Genomic DNA, 16,817 nt, shown 5'->3' on the forward strand with positions numbered 1-16,817 from the left:
ACCCTTGCGAGGTGAGCTGGACTGAGAGGGAGTGACTGGCCCAAAGATACCCAGCTGGCTTTCACGGCTAAGTTTATTTATTTATTTATTGGTTCGATTTATATGCCACCCTTCTCCGGAGACCCAGGGCGGCTTACAATGCGTTAAGCAATAGCCTTCATACTTTTGTATATACCTGCTTAGTAGGGCTTTCGCCCCCGCCCCTGCAGTGTTCTTTTTTATACAAAGTCATCTTATTGCCCCCACAATCTGGGTCCTCATTTTACCTACCTCGAAAGGATGGAAGGCTGAGTCAACCTTGAGCCTGGTGAGATTTGAACTCGCAGTAATTGCAGGCAGCTGGTTGGGGACCAGATCTGACCGTCACCTGGTTGATTGGCTCAAAGCCATCCAGCTGGCTTTCGTGCCTAAGGCAGGACTAGAACTCACCGTCTCCTGGTGATTGACCTAAGGTCACCCAGCTTTCATGCCTAAAGCAGGATTAGAACACACTATCTCCTGCTTTCGAACCTGTTGCCATAACCACGGGATCAAACTGCCTCTTATGAGCTTTTCATGAGCTGTATTGTATATTGTATATAAGCTGTCTAGGTGGCTCAGTGGCTAAGACACTGAGCCTGTCGATCAGAAAGGTCGGCAGATCGGCGGTTCAAATCCCTAGTATAGGTCTCCTGAGTGAGCAGGGGGTTGGACTAGATGACCTCCAAGGTCCCTTCCAACCCTTTTACTGTTACCAGCCTGGACTGATGGGGTTTGATTATTTTAATGAGTTTAAAACATACGTTTAATTTGTATTTTAATATGTTTTTATCTGGTTTGATTTTAATTGTTGTGAACCGCCCTGAGTCCTACGGAGATAGGGCAGCATACAAATCAAATTAAATAAATAAATAAATAAAATTGATTGCCGGTATCTTTCCAGATGCAATTCAAGGTGTGGTTAGAGTGGTGAAATCTAAAATTTGTTACTAATGGTTGTGTGGGCGTGGCTTGGTGGGAGGGTAATGTGACTGGGTGGGCGTGGCCAATTTTTTTTCTTTTAAAACCATTTTTTTTACAACCTTTTCGGCGAAGAGGTTGTAAAAAAAATGCTTTCAAAAGGCTCTGACGATCCCAGCTGAGTTGCCTGATCGACAGAGGCTTTTTTTTTCTTTTAAAAGCCTCTGCTGATCAGGCAACTCAGCTTGGATCGTCAGAGGCACTTAAAAGAAAAAAAAAAGCCTCTGCCTATCAGGCAACTCAGCTTGGATCATCAGAGGCATTTAAAAGAAAAAAAGCCTTTTTTTTTTTTTTTTTTTAAATTTGATTTATATGCCGCCCTTCTCCGAAGACTCAGGGCGGCTTACAATGTGCTCAGCAATAGCCTTCATCCTTTTGTATATTTATACAAAGTCAGCTTATTGCCCCCACAACTGGGTCCTCATTTCACCTACCTTAGAAAGGATGGAAGGCTGAGTCAACCTTGAGCCTTGGCGAGATTCGAACCCTGCAGTAATTGCAGGCAGCTGGTCTTAATAAGCTTAATAACAGGGTGCTTTAAACCCCTGTACCACCAAGGCTTTTGACGATCCCAGCTGAGCTGCGCGATCATCAGAGGCTTTTTTTTTTTTTTTTACTTTTAAAAGCATTTTTTTGGCCGAAGAGGTTGTAGAAAAAATGCTTTTAAAAATTAAAAGAAAAAGCCTCTGATGATTGTGCGGCTCAGCTGGGTATTGGGGGGTGGGGGGGGACAGGGATTTTTGCTACCGGTTCTCCGAACCAACTGCCTCCATCGCTACCGGATTGGGCAATCCGGTCCGAACCAGGAGCATTTCACCCCTGTGTGTTTATCACCTTAAAAGCCATTCGTGCCTTTGGGCCAGGTTACCCGAAGGGGTAGTTTTCTCCCTGTCATTTCTCCCTCTGAATAGTTTGATCTTCCAGGTGAGACCTAACATGGATCCTCTCAGCCAAGCAATGTTGTATTGGCAGGGACTAGGAAGCACACCTTCTCTGCTGTAGCCCTTGCCTTCTGGAATATTCTCCCTTCAGAGTTCAGGAGGACCTCAACTCTGAACGTTCGCAAGGCTTGGTCGGGTGTCCAGGCCAGAGGTCCAGAGCGTGCTAGTTGGGGGAATTCTGGGACTTGAAATCCATGGGTCTTCGAGTTGCCAAGGTGGAGATCCAGTGGGTTGGATGCAGTCCATAGTTACTTGATCGGGAAGATCACCAATCAGAAGACTCTGGATACTTCTGATTCCAACGGAACATTAACCGTACAACAATGGCTTGTTCCATGGCAGTTTGCAGGCTGTACACCTGTCGAAAAGCCTTTGTGTGACTCCGAAAATATTTTAGGGGTTATTTGAGGAAGGCAAAGGGGCGGTCGAAAAGAAGGTAAGGGATGGTAGATCTGGAGACAGGTCTGAGTGGTCGCTGGACATGGATTCAGCCACATCACAGTGCTGAGACACATGTTTACTGCACGGTTATATTCAGTGGTGAGTTCCAACCGGCGTTACCACCGATTCTCTTCATGCACGTGCTCTGCGCACGATCGCCGTGCACATGCTCGCATGTGCATCGAACTTGCGCTCCGCGAAAGCGCATTAGGTTTCTGCCCAGCTGAGGTGCGGCAATCCACTCTGCCATGCCTATCAGCTGAGCTAAAAAAAGAAGAAATAAAGGTAGGAATAACGCGGGGGCGGGCGGGAGGGCCCAGCTCCCAAACAAAGAGAACCGGTTCGGTCACGTCACATCGTCACCGCTACCGGCTCGGCCGAACCGGGCTGAACCGGGAGCAACCCATTACTGGTTATATTCAGTGGTGGGATTAAAATAATTTAACAACCGGTTCTTGGCCCTAATGACCGGCTGGGTGGGTATTGTTGGAAATAAATTCAACCAACAAGCATGGGTCGATGAAAACAAAGAGACTTTATTAAAAAAAAAAAAAAAAAAACAATTTTGCAAAATAGGGGGGTATATCCCAGCAGATGTCAACAAGGAGTTTGAGCCAGGAAGTCACACCGGAAGTTTCAAAAGCATTACATTTGATAGTTCCCTATCCCGACACCCCCCACGCCCCCCGATCAGGTCCAGGGACCGATCACGGCTAATCCGAAGCACCTTTTAGAGAGATCATCATCTCTTTCTCTAATTACATGTTTCTCTAATTACATCAATACCTCCCCATAACTACCCCTACAATATTTTGCAAGCATGGCTCTTCCTTATCTCTATTGCCTTGGCATTCAAGAGTGGGCCTCTTTCTAACGGGCCTCAAACAAAAGAAGATCTGTTCTAACACAACATTGTTACATATTGGTATGTTCTTCTCTCCAACTATCTTAAAGCAGAATAATGTCTAACAAAGTCTTGAAAGCTTCCAGTGATGGAGCACCCACAACTTCTGAAGGCAACTTCTATTCCATCGGTTGATTGTTCTCACTGTCAGAAAATTCCTCCTTATTTCCAGGTTGAATCTTTCCTTGGTCAGTTTCCATCCATTATTCCTTGTCTGGCCTTTGGGTGCCTTGGAAAATAGCTTGACCCACTCCTCTCTGTGGTAGCCCCTCAAATATTGGAAGACTGCTATCATATCTCCCCTGGTCCTTCTCTTCACTAGACTAGCCATGCCCAATTCCTGCAACCGTTCATCGTATGTTTTAGCCTCCAGTCCCCTCATCATCCTGGTTGCTCTCCTCTGCACTTTTTCTAGAGTCTCAACATCTTTTTTTGAGTCTCCTAGAACTACTTCTGAGGATAAAAGGGGAAAAGGTGGGGTCTTTGTCCTCCCCTCACTCCTTATGGATTGTCAGGCCTGTTGAACAGCTGCAAGACCTAGTAGACAAGTATGGAGCTCTATTAACCCAATAGCAGAAGGCAACAGAACAATTAGGGTAATGGTGGAAATACCGAGGTAGACATTAGATGGTGCTGTTCTCCTGCTGTTGGATAAGCTGTTCTGCAACTTCTGAAGTCCATCTTCAGGTCCAGCGAGGTGCAAGTTGGAAAAGGGGATTGTTGTGACCCCGACTCCCGAGCCTGTCCTAACAGAGGAAGAGGACTCAGAAGGTGATGGGGAGGAACTGACAAGGCCTCCCTCTCCAGGACCCTCCTCTCTGGCAATGCCCCAGGTTCCCTCCGAAGGCCAGGAGGAACAGCCTGGGATGTGCCAGGAGGAAGGCATATCGGAGCACCCATTGATAGGGAGCGAGGAGGATGAATCCTGGCTTGATCCCAGGCAGCGTCGGAGGGAGAAGCGTGCGCAGCAACGAAAGAGGCGTGGGAGGGCCAGAGATTGAGCTGAGTCACGGAGCCATGCCCCACCAGGAATAAAAGTGGGTGGCATTGCTCTTCAGGCTTTGTGACGGACAAAGTGAAACCCTGAAAGTCACATCGTGATCTCTGAAATTCGCCTTGAGATATATTTTGGACTGAACATTGACTAAACTCTTGTCTTGTGGATAATTTGTTGCTCCTGGAACGGACTGAAGATAAGTCCTCTTCTGCTTTATGGGAGTGGAAAAGGTCTTGGCAGGCATTCGGCAGTTTGCTGCCAAAACCTTGGTCTGCCAGGAATTCTAATTTGTTTACCTAATAAAATATTGGCAGGCGTGCTTGGTATTACGTTTGCCTGTGTGAGGAAGGGGGACAGAACAGGGATATAATCAAGGTGGGTTTTGCCCTCACTTGAAAATTAATCCGCTTGTAGTTTCTCCAGGCATGGAGATACTGCAGGAGGAGAACCTGGAGGTTGGTCTATGGTGAGACCACTTTTTTCCAACTCACCCATTTGTCTTTGGAGATTCTCAGTCATCCAGGTCATGGTTGCCCCAAGTCTTTTTTTTTTTTTTTCAAGAGGCAATCGGACTGTCTTTGTTTTTCCTTCAAGACATTTCACTTCTCATCCAAGAAGCTTCTTCAGTTCTGACTGAATGGTGGAGGATGGAAGAATTTATATTCCTTGCAGTCATCTGGTCATTAGTATTCTTTCTGAGAGTCATTGAAGCCGCTTGGAGGCATATCTGTGCCCTCAGGGTCACCTGAACAGTGCAAATAGGCGTGAAACACCTTTCAGCAGTTCCAAGAAGTTTTCACATCCATTTGTACTTTGATTCAGGGGATCCGGAGGGTTAGAGATAAACCCCCAAGTGGCCTCAACGACTCTCGGAGAGCTAACGACTGACCTTCAGATGACTGCAAAAACTATAAATCCTTCCATTCCTTACCAATCAGTTGGAACTGAGAAAGCTTCTTGGATGTGAAGTGAAATGTTCTCAAGAAAAAAAAAAAAAACACCAAGAAAGTCCACTTACGTTTTTGGAAAAGCATCTTTTGGGTTATGCACACAAGAGTTTTCGTTCAATCCTTCTCCCATATTAAAATTCATCCAACAACTGAAGAGTTTTCCTGCAAAGCAGAGGTTTTGACATGGTCTCCTAATCTCAAATAGACATCTCCATGTTTACCTCCTTGGCTTAACCATCAATCAATCAGTCAGTCAATCAGAATAGAGCTGGAAGGAACCTTGGAGGTCATCTAGTCCAGCCCCCTGCTCAAGAAGGAAACCCTATCCCAATTCAGACAAAGTGGCTGTCCAGTCTCTTCTTAAAGCCTCCAGTGATGGAGCATCCACAACTTCTGAAGGCAAACTGTTCCACTGATTAATTAACAGAATAACAGAGTTGGAAGGGACCTTGGAGGTCTGGTAGTCCATCCCCCACGTCAAGCAGGAGACCCTATACCAGTGATGGCTAACCTTTTTGCCAAAAGTGGGGGGAGCATGGGGGGGGGTCATGCGCATGTCCCCACACCCATAATTCAATGCACCCTGCCCCCCGTGCATGTGCGCGCGACCCCCCCTCCACGTTCCCCCTGCTTTTGGCACGCAATGGCACGGTGGCCTGTTTTTCACCCTCCCCAGGCTCCAGAAGCTTTCTAGGAGCATGGGGAGGGCGAATACAGGCTCCCCCCACACACCTGGAGGCCCTCCAGAGGCCGTTAATGGCCTGTTTCCTGACTTCCGGTGGGACCGGAAGGCCCGTTTTTCACCCTCTCCAGGCTCCAGAGCCTTTCTAGGCGCCTGGGGAGGGCGAAAACAGCCTTCCCCACCCCCCGGAGGTCCTCTGGAGGCTGGAAACATCCCTTTTCCTGACTTCCGGTGGGCACGGAAGGCCCAAAAATCAGCTAGCCGGCGCACACATGCACACTGGAGCTGAGCTAGGGCAATGCTCACATTCTCACAGATATGGCTTCGTGTGCCACCTGTGGCACACGTACCATAGGTTCACCATCATGGCCCCATGCCATTTCAGACAAGTGGCTGCCCACTCTCTTCTTAAACAGCTCCTTTGATGGAGCACCCACAACTTCTAGTGGCCAGTTGTTCCACTGGTTAATTGTCCTCCCTGTTAGAAAGTTTCTCCTTCATTCCAGGTTGCTTCTCTCCTTGGTTAGTTTCCCTCCATGGTTTCTTGGTTTCTCTTTTGTGTCAGTTCCTTGAGTGCGAAAAGGTGTGTCTCATAGCTTCCTTAGTGACGCAATGCTTTTCTGCCCCAAAACCAGAAGGGGACCTTCAAAATCGGCAGTTTCATCGTGGATGAATTCGGGAAAGACATGAAGACCCATCTTCCGGTTGTACTGCTGACTATTGTCGTGCAGATCAAGAAAGGTGAGCACCATGGGTAGGGTGGTACTCGTCGTTTTGTTTCCTTTGGGGACGCTGAATAAGATGAGTCAGTTTGGTGTAGTGGTGGTGAGTCCTACCATAGGCAAGAAAACTGGCTGGATGATTTTGGGCCAATCACCTGGAGGATCTGAGTTCTAGTTCAGTGTTAGCCGGGAATGCTAGCTGGGTGACTTTGAGACAATCACCAGGAAACAAAATCACCAGGAAATAAAAGAGCCCTGGTGGCGCAGCAGACTAAAGCGCTGTTAAGTAACATCAGCTGCCTACAATTACTGCAAGTTCGAATCTCACCAGGCTCAAGGTTGACTCAGCCTTCCATCCTTCCGAGGTAGGTAAAATGAGGACCCGGACTGTGGGGGCAATAAGCTGACTTTGTATAAACAAAAAACACCTCTTAGGGGGGGCCGAAAGCCCTACTAAGCAGGGCGGCATATAAATCGAACCAATAAATAAACAAACAAACAAACAAACAAACAAATAAACAAACAAACAGTTCTAGTTTTGTCTTGGGAATGAAAGCTAACTGGATGATTTTGGGCCAATCACCAGGAGACTGTGAGTTCTAGTCTCACCTTAGGCATGAAAGCCATCTGGGTGTGTTTGGGCCAATCACCGGGAGACTGTGAGTTCTAACTCCACTTTAGCTGTGAGTTCTAGTCTTGCCTAAGTCATGAAAGCTGATTGGATGACTTTGGGCTGGGAGATGGTGAGTTCTAGTCATGCCTTAGGCATGGAAGCAGACTTACGTCCCTCATTCACTAAGAAAAATGCTCCAGAGAGCATCTCCGACCTCCGGGCATTTCGCTGTGCACTCAAGACCCTGTAGTTCCGCCAGGCCGGGCTATCAACATAATAATTTTAAATTGAGTGTTTTAAATTTCTGGGGTTTTAAATCGAGCCGAATTATTTAATAATTTTAAATTATTTTAATTGATGTTTGTCTTGTGCTTTTAATAGGCTGTACACCACCCTGAGTCCTTCGGGAGAAGGGCGGGATAGAAATAAAATTATTCTTATTCTTATTCTTCTTATTTATTATATCCTTATTACTGTTTCCCTTCAATACAATGAGGGCTGTAAGAGCAAGGACCAGTCACCAGTCATTTCAGTACTAACCACAGGTTAAAAAAATAACTGAACTGGAATTGATTTAGAGAAATGGCAAAAATTTTGGTCGCAAAATTATAAAAATGATAATGTCAACTGCATATAAAGAAAATTTGTATAAGATGTTTTACAGGTGGCATCTACCCCCGACGAGAATAGCCAGAATGTTTAAGAACAAATCAGAAAAGTGCTGGAAATGTCATCAGATACCGGGCTCATATTACCATATGTGGTGGACATGTGTAGAAACCAAAAGATATTGGACTAAAATCCACACATGGTTGGAAAAAATGACTAAAAAACACATTGATTTCAAACCAGAGGCTTTTTTATTAGGGATTTTGCCAGAAACATATAACAGAGAATTGAGATACCTGATTGTGAATGTATTGACAGCGGTTAGAATTGTGTTTGCTAAAAATTGGAAAAATGAGGAAATACCCAAACAAGATGAAGTTATTAGGAAAATCATGGAATGTGCTGAAATGAGCAAATTGACATTTGAAATTAGAGAACAGGAAGACAAACAATATTAGAAGATATGGGATTTATTTTATCAATGGCTGGATAATAAAACATGGAAATGAAATACGAAATGGATGTTATAATACAATATATGGAAATGATTTTAATGGGATGAAAATGTAATTGTTAAATGAATGATAAATGAGAATAATGATATAAAGATATATATCAGATTGATAATATGAGAAACTAGAGAATTAGTAAATGATGAATATGAGATGAAGCACAAAAGATTTGTAACCGACCGACACACTACTTGCAATTGGAATGGATGATGGATGTTTTTATGTTTTGTTTAAAAATTAAAAAAAAATTCAATAAATAAATAAATAACTGAACTAAAAAGAAGAGCTTTAACTGTCTGGTCACTTCCATGCTGAGACATTCAGTTTCAGGATTGTCAACTAATGCCAACCCTATTCCATTTTTTCTACGCAGTCCCTTCGCTGGAATGCTACACTTGCAATCAGACAAGCTACTCGGGGTGCACAAGGATTAAAAATTGTTCTCACCATGAGGTTTTCTGCACAAGATACACAGGTAAACAGACACCACGCATGACCTCAGGCGGTTCTGTAATGCGTGTGCATTTCGTCCTCGACTTACTTCCCTTTGTTTATTTTATTTATTTATTTATTTTTATTTTTAATTTGATTTATATGCCGCCCTTCTCCGGAGACTCAGGGCAGCTTACAATGCGCTAAGCAATAGCCTTCATCCTTTTGTATATTTATGCAAAGTCAGCTTATTGCCCCCACAAACTGGGTCCTCAATTTACCTACCTTAGAAAGGATGGAAGGCTGAGTCGACCTTGAGCCTGGCGAGATTCGAACCTGCAGTAATTGCAGGCAGCTGGTCTTAATAACAGGGTGCTTTAGACCATTGTACTACCAAGGCTCTTTAGCGACTGAAGTTACAACGTGAACAAAAAATGACTTATGACCAGTCCTTGCACTTATGACCATCTTTGCATCCCCTCCCCCCCCAGTCACATGGCAACTGGCATGTACTTACGACTGTTGCCGTGTCCTGCGGTACCAGGATTGCCGATTGCGATCTTCCCAGCCATTTTGAAGGGCTCCAAGTAATACCCGCAACCAGTGGTTGCAATGTAAAATTTGTTACTACCGGTTCTGTGGGCGTGGCTTGGTGGGGGAGGGGTGTAATGTGACTGGGTGGGCGTGGCCAACTTTTTTTTTTTTTTACTTTTAAAGACATTTTTTCTACAATCTCTTCGGCCAAAGAGATTGTAAAAAAATGCTTTTAAAAGGCTCTGCCAAATAGGCAACTCAGCTGGGATCGTCAGAGGCTTTTAAAAGCCTCTGACGATTCCAGCTGAGTTGCCTGATTGGCAGAGCCTTTTTTTTTTTTACTTTTAAAAGCATTTTTTCGACTGAAGAGGTTGTAGAAAAAATGCTTTTAAAAGCCTCTGACGATCCCAGCTGAGTTGCCTGATTGGCAGAGCCTTTTTTTTTTTTACTTTTAAAAGCATTTTTTCGACTGAAGAGGTTGTAGAAAAAATGCTTTTAAAAGCCTCTGACGATCCCAGGTGAGTCGTGCGATCATCAGAATGTCAGCACTTCAACCTGCATTTACTCTAGTGCTGACATAAGAAGGAGACGAGGCGGCAGCTGGCAAGAGGATGCTTGACTTCTCATCTACTTATTTTCCCTGAAGATAATATCCCCTAGGAGATGAGAGGGAGGGGGGGGCATTCCTGGGAGCTTAGGTAGTAGATATGGGGAGAGTGATTTGGAAGAAGGCCAATGAGACGCAGAGATTTGGGGAACGGAAAGGGAGGGTGTGGGGGCAGGAAGTCAGAGTTGGCTATGCCACGATCGGGGCCAGATTGTCGTGCTAAATAAAATGAAAGATTTCTTCAAAGACTATCTGTTTGGAAATGCAATTTATTTTATTTGAGACGATATCGAAACCTGACACAGAGGCTTTTTAAAAAAACTTTTAAAAGCATTTTTTCATCCGAAGAGGTTGTAGAAAAAATGCTTTTAATTTTTTTTTAAAAAGCCTCTGATGGTTGCGAGGCTCAGCTGGGCATGGGGCGGGGGGGGGGGGCAGGGATTTTTGCTACCGGTTCTCCGAACCACCTGCCAGCATCGCTACTGGATCAGGCGATCCAGTCCGAACTGGGAACATTTCACCCCTGCCCCCAACTAAATAAGACTCCAAGACTTGAAGTTCCTCAAAGTTCCATTTTATTAGAGAAGTCATATTGGCACATCTGGGAAAACACGAATCTGAAAGCTTCCAGGTTTTCCCCACCCAAAAGAAAGTCCAAGTCTCTTCTCCTGCACCCACATGTCCATCACATGGTCCAATTAGGTCACCATCCCAACTGGAGTAGCTTCCCAGTCACGCCACTCCAGTTGCAGGCTGAACGTCCTTGCTTCTCAGAGAAAAGAATGTTGTTGTTTTTATGGCTATACAACTCACCCCATTGCCATCCAACCCCCCCCTCTCCCAGTTCCTACCGCATGCCCATCCACCAAGAGAGGAAGCCCTGAAGATCCAAAGAAAACGATGGCCTCCAGGGCTGACACAACGACCACCAGATTCAGTTAACAACTGCGTGTGAAGTTTCCGAAAGATGCCCTAATTAATTCATGAGCCGAACTTCAAAAGAAATATAGTCATTTATTAGGAGCACCATTTCGGCAATATTCGGATGCAGTTAGAACTAATCCCACGTAGATTTACGTTCCCCTATGACCTTGTCTCTCCCCTCCTCCCTGGCCATGTCATAAATCACATTCTCCAATTAACCACTTTGGCTGGCTGTGAAATCCAACACCCTCCTTCTGATTGCGGTCAGGAAGAATGTATGAAATGCATTTCAGTTAGGGAAATTAATCAGCTCTATCAGTTCTCCCTCCCTCTTGCTCATGGCAACTTGAAAGCTTTGCAAGTTGACACTGTGCTGATTTGCTTAACAATCGTGGTAATGGAGGTAAACATTGGGCGCAACTCGCTTCGAAAATGCCTTGCTTAAATAATGTAAATTGTGGTCGTAAGTTGAGGATTTCCTGTCTATTGGAGTCTGGCTGCCGGATCGTGGTTTACAGGTAGTCCACGACTTATGACCACAACCGAGCCCCAAATTTCCGTTGCTCAGTGAGACACTTGTTAAGGGAGTTTTGCCCCATTTTATGACCGCTGGTAGTTTACAGGTAATCCACGACTTATGACCACAACTGAGCCCCAAATGTCTGTTGCTCAGGATGGAAGTTAAGGGAGTTTTTCCCCGTTTTACGACCTTCCTTGCCACAGTGGGTGAAGTGAAACGCTGCTGTTGTTAAATCAGTCACAGGGTCGTTAAGTGGATCTGGCTTCCCCATCGACTTTGCTTGGCAGACGGTCAAGAAAGGGGAATCACGTGACCAGGTGGGAGAATACTTGACTAACTGTAACTCAGGCCTGAAGGAAAAGAGAAGAAAGCCGAATTGTTTAACCTGTTGTGTGTTTCCTTTCCTGTTTAGCTACCTCTTTGTCTGGATTCCTGCTTCAAAAAGGTTGTGCAGTCAAATGCCCCATCTCCAAAACCACCTGGCCGTCACTCTATACCTTAACCTGCTGCCAGGAGGACAGGTGCAACCATATGACAGCTGTAAGGTGCTCCAAATCTCTGTTGGCAGTGACTCTTGTTTTTGGAGCCTTGATTGATCTGGAACTCTGATCGGGGGTGGGGGGTGGGTGGGCTGCAGAGACAATTCAGTTGTTTGTTTGTTTGTTTGTTTGTTTATTTGCTCATCTATCCATTCATTCATTCATTCATTCAATCAATTAATCATTCATTCAATTTATACAGCTTCCCATCTCTGATTTGGGGCAAAGAAAAATGGCTTGCTTATCCCTCCATCCCTCCATCCAACTATCCATCCATCCCATTTATTCAATTTATATGGCTGTCCATCTCTAAACTGGGGCAGAGAAAAATGACTTATTCATTCATTCATTCATTCATTCTTCATTCATTCTTCATTCATTCATTCATTCATTCTTCATTTATTCAATTTATACAGCTTCCCATCTCTGATTTGGGGCTGAGAAAAATGGCTTGCTTATCCATCCATCCATCCATCCATCCATCCATCCATCCATTTATTCAATTTATATGGCTGCCCATCTCTAAACTGGGGCAGAGCAAAATGACTTATTCATTCATTCATTCATTCATTCATTCATTCATTCTTCATTTATTCAATTTATACAGCTTCCCATCTCTGATTTGGGGCTGAGAAAAATGGCTTGCTTATCCCTCCATCCCTCCATCCAACTATCCATTTATTCAATTTATATGGTTGCCCATCTCTAAACTGGGGCAGAGCAAAATGACTCATTAATTCATTAATTAATTCATTCATTCTTCATTCATTCAATTTCTACAGTTGCCCATCTCAATCAATGATTCTGAGAGGCTTACTGTTTTTTTAAATATATATATATATATACTGTACATTATGGTTAGAAATATTAAAAAACATTTTAAAACAATAAAAAAACATAGTCAAACCAATACGAATGCTAAAAACGTCCACGTGAAATATGAAATTAACGTTTGGCCCTCTTAATAACGCTGGCTTCGGTCCTGTTTTTGCTAAAGGGCCCATGAGGAGACGGCAAACATTTCTTGGAAATAGAGACATATTTCCTTATTTTTGTGTGGTTATCTGAAAGCTGCCGAAGTGGAAATGAGGTGTGATGGACAGGAAGAGTCCCACCTTCAATTCCCACGGATAATTTTCTCAGGACAAGCCAGGCTGAAGCAGAAGTCGCAGTTGGGCCTTCAAATTAACAAAGGGATTGAGAACTTCATGGCATTTTGGATGATCATAGAATCATAGGAACCAGATGCCGAAAGGGATCTTGGAGGCCTTCTAGTCCAACCCCTCTGTCCGAGGCAGAACCTATATCATCCCAGACAAATGTTTCTCCAGTCTGTTCTGGAAAATCTCCCATGATGGAGCACCCACAACTTCTGTAGCAGGGATGAAATGCTCCCGGTTCGGACCGGATCGCCCGATCTGGTAGCGATGGCGGCAGGTGGTTCGGAGAACCGGTAGCAAAAATCCCTGCGCACCCCCACCCCCACCATGCCCAGCTGAGCCGCACGATCATCAGAGGCGTTTTTTTTTTAACTTTTAAAAGCATTTTTTCTACAACCTCTTCTGCCGAAAAAATGCTTTTAAAAGTAAAAAAAAAACAAAGCCTTTGATGATCGCACGGCTCAGCTGGGATCGTCAGAGGCTTTTTCAAAGCATTTTTTTCTGCAACCTCTTCGGCCGAAGCAGTTGTAGGGAAAAAAAATGCCTTTAAAAGCCTCTCTGACGATCCCAGCTGAGTTGCCTGATCAGCAAAGAGGCTTTTAAAAGCATTTTTTTCTGCAACCTCTTCGACCGAAGAGGTGGTAAAAAAAATGCTTTGAAAAGCCTCTGACGATCCCAGCTGTGTTGCCTGATCGGCAGAGGCTTTTCAAAGCATTTTTTTCCAACCTCTTTTAAAGAGGTGGTTTAAAAAAAATGCTTTGAAAAGCCTCTGATGATCCCAGCTGTGTTGCCTGATCGGCAGAGAGGCTTTTCAAAGCATTTTTTCCTGCAACCTCTTCGGCCGAAGAGGTGGTAAAAAAAAATGCCTTGAAAAGCCTCTGCCGATCAGGCAACTCAGCTGGGATCGTCAGAGGCTTTTCAAAGCATTTTTTTGCAACCTCTTCAGCTGAAGCAGTTGTAGGGAAAAAAAATGCCTTTAAAAGCCTCTCTGACGATCCCGGCTGAGTTGCCTGATCAGCAAAGAGGCTTTTCAAAGCATTTTTTTCTGCAACCTCTTCGGCCGAAGAGGTGGTAAAAAAAATGCTTTGAAAAGCCTCTGACGATCCCAGCTGTGTTGCCTGATCGGCAGAGAGGCTTTTCAAAGCATTTTTTTCAAACCTCTTTTAAAGAGGTGGTTTTAAAAAAATGCTTTGAAAAGCCTCTGACGATCCCAGCTGTGTTGCCTGATCGGCAGAGAGGCTTTTCAAAGCATTTTTTCCTGCAACCTCTTCGGCCAAAGAGGTGGTAAAAAAAAAATGCCTTGAAAAGCCTCTGCCGATCAGGCAACTTAGCTGGGATCGTCAGAGGCTTTTCAAAGCATTTTTTTGCAACCTCTTCGGCTGAAGAGGTTGTAGAAAAAATGCTTTGAAATTTTTTTTTTAAAAGTTGGCCACGCCCACCCAGTCACATTACCCCCACCATCACCAAGCCACGCCCACAGAACCAGTAGCAACAAATTTTACATTTCACCCCTGTTCTGGAGGCATGTTTTTCCACTGGTTAACAGTCATTAGTTTCTCATTAGTTCTGGGTGGCTTCCCTCGATTAGTTTCCATCCATTGCTTCATGTCTTGCCTTCAGGTGCTTTGTAGTAATAATCTATTTTTGCTTAGTCTTCCTCAAAGCCTGTATACCTTCCAACAATGCTTTGACCTGTAAAAGAACAAGATCCTTCTTTATTCTGAAATAACCATGACAAATTTTTATCGAAGTTACAGAGTCACACGTATACATTACATGGGTTAGACCTGGGTTATGGCATTCAGCATCCAGTTGGAATTTAATGGCTTTACATTACAAAATGGCCCCTCCTGACACTCAGTATTGCCACATCAGACAGCCTTGTGAGTTTCATGTCTAGTTGGGATCTGTTTGGGGCAAAAGTAGGGCTGTTTAAGAATCTAGTTGAGAGCTAATCTAGCCTTCCTAAATATGGGGCCTCTCCCAGGGATGTTTGGACCACAACCTCCATCTTCCCTAGCCAGCATGTCCTAAGATTTCTCTCCTTCCAGGGGTATTTGGACCACAATTCCCATGTTCCCTAATCAGCATGCCCAAAGGGTTCTGTCCTTCCAGGGGTATTTGTACTACAGTTCCCATCTTCCCTGATCAGCATGTCCAAATATTTCTCTCCTTCCAGGGGCATTTGTACTACAATTCCCATCTTCCCTGGTCAGCATTTCCAAAATATTTCTCTCCTTCCAGGGGCATTTGGACCACAATTCCCATCTTCCTTAACCATCATGTCCAAATATTTCTCTCCTTCCAGGGGTATTTGGACCACAATTCCCATCTTCCCTAACCATCATGTCCAAATATTTCTCTCCTTCCAGGGGTATTTGTACTACAGTTCCCATCTTCCCTGGTCAGCATGTCCAAATATTTCTCTCCTTCCAGGGGCATTTGGACCACAATTCCCATCTTCCCTAACCATCATGTCCAAATATTTCTCTCCTTCCAGGGGTATTTGAACTACAATTCCCATCTTCCCTGATCAGCATGTCCAAATATTTCTCTCCTTCCAGGGGCATTTGGACCACAGTTCCCATCTTCCCTAACCATCATGTCCAAAGGATTATGTCCTTGCAGGGGTATTTGTACTACAATTCCCATCTTCCCTGGTCAGCATGACCAAGAAGATCTTTCCACAAGGCACCTCTGGTCTGTTAGCAGGAAAATTGAAATAGCCTCAAACTGGTCAAAACAGAGGTGGTATTAAGCCGGTTCGTACCGGTTTGGGGGAACCGGTAATGAAAATCGTGGGTGGGCTCATCTAACCGCCCCGGCTCTATGCCGTCCTATTTAGGCACATTTTCGAGGCTGGGCGCATGCACGGAAGGCTGGGCACATGTGCAGAAGGCGTGTGCATGCATAAATTGAGCATGTGTGCACACTGTGAACTGGTGGTAAGAATATTGGAAACCCACCACTGGGTCAAATGATGGAATAATCTCAAGGAAGTGAAAAGCTTTTTTAATACAGTTGAAGAGCCCATCTCGGCTTTTCAGGTTTAACGTACCATAGAGAAAGAGCTTTGTTTAGATTAGAGGAAATTGGTTTCGAATGTTCTCAGGTGATTCATTCTAAACTATTTGGAAATCCGATCCTCCTTTGTTGTTTTTCATCAATTGACGACCAAGGGGCCAACTCATCCTTCCCTTTCCTCCAAAGCGAATCTGAGCCTGCTTCTCCAGTAACAAAGTTGACTATTGCTCAACTGAGGTCCTTGATCTTATTGTTAGAAGAACAGGAGAAGACCCCTTTGAGGAGTCAGGTGCAAGGAATGGTCATGTTCGTTGCGGTTTTTCCTTGCTGGGTCAAGAAGATCCGGTTGGATAAGGAAAAAAATAGCTCCCTTGGTGGATTCTGTTCCACTGGGCCATCGGTAACATCCGTTGCATTTGGCAGAGTCATAAAAATAATCTGTATTTAAATAATCCCATGCACCGAAGGAGGTCCTGAAAGAGGAAAAAGAATAAAAAAAGGTGGAGATCAGGCACGAATCTATCCTGCGGAATTTTATTGATTTCTTATATTGTAATATATTTCTTTTATTTAGCATACGGCATCTACAGAGGTCATGCAATCAGTGATATACAAATTGTGTTTAAATAAAGCATCAGCAAATATGTGTGTGTGTGTGTGTCAGTGGTGGGTTTCAAAATTTTTTACTACCGGTTCTGTGGGTGTGG

At 44.4% G+C, this 16,817-nt stretch overlaps 1 protein-coding gene across 1 annotated transcript; it reads left to right on the forward strand.

Moving 5' to 3' along the window:
* The first annotated feature begins 6,600 nt into the window (after positions 1-6,600).
* Positions 6,601-11,996, forward strand: LOC139314862 (weak toxin 1-like). Its single transcript, XM_070940799.1, has 3 exons — positions 6,601-6,655; positions 8,744-8,845; positions 11,800-11,996. The coding sequence occupies exons 1-3, from the start codon at positions 6,601-6,603 to the stop codon at positions 11,994-11,996; spliced, it is 354 nt and encodes a 117-aa protein (XP_070796900.1).
* The last annotated feature ends 4,821 nt before the right edge of the window (positions 11,997-16,817 follow it).

Source organism: Pituophis catenifer, unplaced genomic scaffold (genome assembly GCF_029215685.1).
Source record: "Pituophis catenifer annectens isolate HBS135680 unplaced genomic scaffold, rPitCat1.0.hap2 SCAF_3, whole genome shotgun sequence".
NCBI lineage: Eukaryota > Metazoa > Chordata > Lepidosauria > Squamata > Colubridae > Pituophis > Pituophis catenifer.